The sequence below is a fragment of the Pistacia vera genome, unplaced genomic scaffold (genome assembly GCF_008641045.1).
Source record: "Pistacia vera cultivar Batoury unplaced genomic scaffold, PisVer_v2 Contig938, whole genome shotgun sequence".
NCBI lineage: Eukaryota > Viridiplantae > Streptophyta > Magnoliopsida > Sapindales > Anacardiaceae > Pistacia > Pistacia vera.
In genome coordinates this window covers 1-6,655 of record NW_022196821.1, presented here as the reverse complement: position 1 = coordinate 6,655, position 6,655 = coordinate 1, and the positions used below count along the sequence as shown (strand labels likewise).

Sequence of the window (6,655 nt, the reverse complement as noted above, 5' to 3'; positions counted from 1 at the left end):
CACTAGTTCAATCTGATGTTTGGGGACCGGCACCAATTTATACTCTTAATGGGATGAGGTGGTTTGTAACTTTTGTTGATGATTGCACTCGAATGACATGGGTTATTCAACTGAAGCACAAGAGTGATGTTTGCTCAAATTTTTGCTTGTTTCATCAAATGGTGACTACTCAGTTTGGTATTCCAATAAAAGTCCTTCGTTCGATAATGAAGGAGAATACTTCAAGTAAGAATTGACAGAATTCATGCACTCAGTATGGATTATTCACCAAACAACATATCTCTATTCTCCTAAACAAAATGGTGTTGCAAAACAGAAAACATGCAGTTATTGGAAGTTACTTAGTCTCTTTTGATTGGAGATCATATTTCCTCTCACTTGTGGGTGACGCCTTGAATTTGACAGTCTAATTAATAAACCGTATACCATCTAGTGTTCTCAATTTTAGAAGACCATTAGATGCTCTCTCTGGTCACTACAATCTTTTGCCAATGGTAGTTTTGGCTCCTTGAATTTTTGGGTGTGTGGTCTATGTTCACTTGCAACCATATCAACGGATTAAACTTGAGTCTCGTGCAGTGAAGAGTGGTTTTGGGATATGAGATCAGTCAAAAGGGCTAAAAGTGTTATAATCCATTTTCTCGGAGGTTTTATGTTTTCATAGATGTTATTTTTCATGAGAAACAACTTTTCTATAGGCCACTTACGACTAATTTACCAATTCAATGGGAGAATCAAGATGACGTTATTAATCATGAAGAAGTGCATGTGTTTTTTCCCAGAGATTTAAATTTCTCAAACGAAGGAAATCAGATGTCCAGAGATATCGTAGAAAATAATTCTCAGTCTAGGATCTTTCCTGAACAATCGAAGGAAGAAAAACCGAGAGACCTATGAATTTACGGATGAAGACTGTGTCTCAGATTTGTTCCAAACAACTAGAAGTGATACCATCGATCAACCTAACGAAGGGGAAAGGTCCCCGATTGTTGAATAAACGATTCCAAACTTCGAAGATGATTCTCTTCATGATAGTACAATGTCTCTTAATAATCCAATACATCCACTATACCAATCTTCTTCTGAAATTTCCTCAAAGGTACCCACTAATCCTAATTCTACGATTGTTATGTGTTAATTTTGAATCTCAATTGTCTCAATATCCTCTTCCAGCTCATTCTAATTGTGGTATACCACCCCTTAAATATGAGTCTGATCTTAAATCCAAAGCTAGATATTCATTAGTAATTACGTGTCTTCCAAAAAAAATGTCCAAGTCATATGCGTCTTATGTAGAGTTATTCTTTGTCTCTATTCCTAGTAAAATGCAGAAAGCTTTAGTAGATTCTAGATGGACCTAAGCTATGGCTAAAGAAATGGCAACACTTGAAAAGAATGCTACGACTTGTGAACTTGTGCCTCTATCGAAGGGAAAGAAGACCGTGGGATGTTGATGGGTGTTCACGGTCAAGCATAAGGCGAACGAGACCATTGAAAGGTATAGAGCTTGGTTGGTTGCAAAAGGATATAAGCAGTCTTATGGGATTGGCTATCAAGACACTTTTGCACTGGTTGTCATGTTTAACACAGTTAGAGTGCTTTTGCCTTTGGTGGTAAACCAAGATTTTCCACTTCTTCAATTTGATGTAAAAGTGCTTTCTTGCATGGAGATCTAATAGAAGAAGTGTACATGGATCCTCTTTAGGTATAGAAAAGTACTCAAATGTTCCAATGGTGTGCAAACTCAAGAAGTCATTGTATGGGTTAAAGCAATCTATAAGAGCTTGGTTCGGTAGATTTACCAAATATATGAAAAGCTAGGATTATTTATGTTGATGATATGGTGGTGACAGGTGATGATCAAGATGAAATTAAGAACTTACAATGACACTTGGCCTTGGAATTTGAAATGAAACAGCTTGGTGACTTGAAGTACTTTCTTGGGCTTGAGGTAGCTTGATCAAAAAATGGTATTTTCTTATCTCAACAGAAATACATTCTTGATTTGTTAATTGAAACAGGTATGCTTGGATGTAAGCCTAGAAATACCCCTATTAATAAAAGCATAAGTTGTTTCATTGTTTAGATGCAACTTCTATTGATAAGGCAAGGTACCAAAGACTTGTGGGAAAATTGATTTATTTGTCCCACACTAGGCTAGATATTAATTATGCAGCATGTGTAGTGAGTCAATTTATGCACGATCCTCATAAACCTCACATGGATGCTGTGGAACATTAATTGAGGTATTTGAAGTCTACTCCATGTAAAGCATTTCTTTTCACCAAGCATAATCATCTAAAGGTGAAAGGTTACACTGATGCAAATTGGGTGGTTCAACTTATAACAAAAAATCTGCTTCAGGATATTTTACTTTTGTAGGGGGAAACCTTGTGATTTGAAGGAGTAAAAAGCAACGAGTAGTAGCAAGGTCAAGTACAGAAGCTGAGTATAAAGACATGACTTTTAGAGTGCGTGAGTTACTATGGTTGAGGAACTTGCTCAGGGGTTTGGGTGTTGACTCTAAAGTTGTATTGTGATAACACTTCAGCTATAGAGATTGTTCACAATCCAGTACAACACGATCGGATGAAGCATGTAGAAAAAGATTGACACTTAATTAAGGAAAAACTTGAAGTTGGGATCATTATATTTCCTTTTGTGAAGTTTGAAGACCAACTAGCCGATATTCTTACCAAAGACATAGCTAGCAATGTTTTTAATGACTCTTTAGACAAGTTAGACATGTGTGATATCCATACTTCAACTTGAGGGGGAGTGCTAGAATTAAGGGATAGTATCCTATAATTAAGAGTTTGATATGGTCAAACCTATAATTAAGAGTTTAATATGGTCAATATTCTTAAATACCATTACCTTATTTTTCTCTTATAGAATATTTTCCGTAATATTTTGTAATTACTTCTTTTACTATTTCCTTGTAAATGTTTCCTATATGTACCTATATATATATATTATATAATATATATATTATATATATATATATATATATGATAGAGTTACAATGAATTAAAATATCAAAAAAATTACTTCTCCATCCAAAGCACTATACAATAAAACATCTCTATAGTGATACTGTATATAGGAATAACTTTTATGTAGTAATAAAAAATGTTAGTCCCAACTTGGGATAATTATAATTAAGAATAAACTTTATATTATAATAAGTTATAATTTTTTTAATTCTCATCTTAAGAAAGTTGCTTCCACACATTAATAAAAGTTTAAGGTGAAATATATTATTTATCTAAAACATGAATTATAAAATAAGAAATCAAGTAATATTAAAAGTAAATAAGAAATCCTAATACAACTAAAATAATTAATTGAAATTCTAATAGATGCTACTAAAACGTGAATTATAAAATAAGAAATTAAAACAATAATTTTTGTAATTACACCTATATTAAGTTATAACCTCTTTGTAGTAATAAATTAGTTTGATACCACCATTATGACTATAGACAGGCACGTAGCGAAATAGAGAGTTGTGGGTTCAATTGAACCCACTCAACTTTTTAAAAATTTTAAAAACGTTTTAATGTTTTATAGAGTTTACAATTTTAACCCTATTTAACTTTATGTTGATCTCACAAAATGAATTATTAATTAACATTTTTTTTAACTTTTCTCCCTTCTTCATTTCCACTCCTTTTAGCCCGTATTATATTTTTTCTTTGATTAGATGCTCAAAAAGGCTACTCCTTTGGATTACAAGGTAAGATAATGTTCGTTTTATTTATTTATTTATTTTTACTTAAAATTCTTTTCTTTTAGCTTTCTTAATTAATAAAAGATCATGAGCTATAAGTTTTTGTTGAGTTTAATAAATGTATTTAAAATTGAAAGATTAAATTCCTAGATTTTGATGTGAGTTTTGATTTAATCTTGTTTATGTTGAGGTATGGGTTAATTAATTATTGTTTTAAGTTGGATTTGATAAATTTTGGTTAGTTATTGAATTAATTTTGAATTGTTTAAAGAATTGATGAAACCCTAAGTTGTAGAGATTTGGGGATTTTGTTTAATTTTGATATATTGGTTAATTGTTTGATATGTTAAGTTGGATTTGATGAGTTTTCATGGGTTTATGAGTTGAATTTTATTGGGTTCGTATAAATTGTCTGAAAAACCCAAGTTATAAGTTGAATTTTGATAAATTTGTGTTTTTTTTATTGTAATTGTTTTGTTTTGTTTTGTTTTTTTAATTGTAATTTTTTTTTTAAGTGTCATTTTAATTGTATTGGTTAAATATAAATATTGATATTTTATTATAAATTTATAAATTTTGATGTTTTGAACCCACTGACTTAGAATCCTGACCACGTCCATGACTATAAAGAAGTTTTACTATATTACTATAAACAAACCTAATAATCATTCATCTGCAACTTAAATATATAAAATGACATTTGATTGCTAGCTATAACCTTATCCCACAAAAAGAGGACAGTAGCAAGTTAAAATCCCTGTTAAATCTCAACAAATTCAGACATAAAATATTCAATTGATAATATGTAAATTATAATATTATGTCATTCATACTAATGTATCATCCTATATTATTATCATATAAAATGTAATACTATATCGGTCTAATAATATATTTTGTTGTCACATAACCTTTGGATTCCAACTCTAGAGCTGACAATTTAGAAAAACAACAAAATCGAGCTGTCTGGTATAACTAGTATATCTGTGACCATTTACTTTCCCTCATGTCAAAATGTAAGCAATACAATACAAATTAAGAAAAGAAGAATACAGATGAGTAAATGTAGTCATAAGTGTTGTGTATAGAATATTAATGTGTTTGCTTTTTAAGAGAGCTTGCTAAAGTGAAGATATATGTGCTCTGAAAAGCTGATCGCATTCACACCATGCTTTAGGTGGCAGGACCATCTAATGGGTCTTATCTTCCCACCTCTCTATTACTTCATATTTCTCTTTTTTATTTTAATTACCCACAACATAACAAAAAGGTAACCATTACACGTATATATTATCTAAAGGATTAACTGCTCTAAATTTATAAGAATTTAAAACATGATTTAATCGGTGTTATGGATACAACCAGTTTCTGTAACTGTCACTGAGTTCTCGTGCCATCTTTATTACTCATAACCAAGAAAACCAAAACCTCAATAAACCAATAAAAAAAAAAAAAAAAATTTAAAATTTAAAAAAGGTAAAGATTGTAATAGAACCCTTATCCATCCATCCAACGGCTGAAACATGATAAAAATTAAAGCTCTTAAAAAAGAACTCCACGTGCTTAAGTTTATTACTTGCCGCATTTGCTTTACACACATTCACCAGGGAAGAGAATTAAACCTTTCAAGTTTATTGCCGTTGTTTTCTTGAAATAATTTGAGAGAATTTTAGTATGGTGAATAAACAAGACGATTCATCAACATCACTGCCTGCTTCATCTTCTCGCCGCGCAAATTCTCCCAAAAATGTCCGCCACCTCAAGACCAACGTCGGTTGCATATCCGGCATTTTCCGCTTTGTTTATGGTTACAACAACCGCCGCCATGGCAAATTCATCACTTCTGGTTCTTTTCTTCTATCTTTCAAAAAGTTTCATAAGTTTTTTTAAATAATTATTATAATATTAATAAAATTCTTTCTTATTTTCTTAGGGAAAAAGCAGGAGAAGAACTCGGCTTCTTCGTCGTTAGAAGAAGAGAGGAAAACCGCAAATGGACCTCCAAGATCCTCGCACAGTGTACCGAGGAGTCCGACTTTGCCGGCGGAGATCCGACGGTCGATCACCGTAAAGTCACCGGAGAACTTGCAAACTACTCCGCCGTCCGCGGTTCTGACGGCTGAATCAGCTGCGGATAAGAGGAGGAAATTACTTGAAGCGTTGGAGAAATGTGACGAGGATTTAAAAGCTCTGAAGAAGATCATTGACGTTGTGAAGAGCAGTGTCAGTACCATTGCTGACGAAGAAAATAATAACAAAAATAATGATGAGAATTTTGGTGGAAGAGATAACAAGTGTTTGGAGCTTAACGGAGAGTTGCAACCGAGTCCGGTGTCCGTGCTTGAAGATTTCATGACAACGGCGAGTCTGATGAGCGGCTACTCTCGACGTTACACAAACGGTAAATCATCATCACTGTTGATAATTTGTTTTTGTTTGATTAATATTAATTATATTTGTCTTTTCTTTTGTTCATATTGCATGCATGAAATGTATCATTTATCACTAACAACAACAAAATAAGATAAGAATTAATTCCTTATGTTGCAACCATTTTTTACGATTTTAAGAAAGTCAAAAGACCCAACGGTTAAATTTTCCTAAGCTAGTCTACTTATTAATTGTTGCTATTAATATTAATGGTAGGGTGGCTTAAAAGGAACTTCAAAGAGACAAAAAACTCTAAATCCTTCTACTTGAATTCTAATTTGGAATTTGTTAGGTGTGGTTAAATATTTGAGGATTTAGGGATTGATTGAACTTTAATTTTTGGAAGCAAAGTTGAAACACTACATGCAAGTTTTATGATTCCAAAGTTTTTTAATCATATCAACTTGTGGGGAGACCATTATGATCTTTCATTTTAGTGGGAGACAAATAATAATAGCATGCCCGACTTACAGCTGTTATGATTGAAAACTA

The 6,655-nt window shown here is 32.2% G+C and overlaps 1 protein-coding gene across 1 annotated transcript; it reads left to right on the top strand.

The window, feature by feature from the left end:
• Positions 1 to 5,336: 5,336 nt before the first annotated feature.
• LOC116120483 lies at positions 5,337 to 6,225 on the top strand (the record flags this gene model as incomplete). Its single annotated transcript, XM_031406430.1, has 2 exons — positions 5,337 to 5,579; positions 5,667 to 6,225. Coding segments are annotated over exons 1-2 (731 nt in total), but the record flags the coding sequence as incomplete, so codon positions are not given.
• Positions 6,226 to 6,655: the final 430 nt, after the last annotated feature.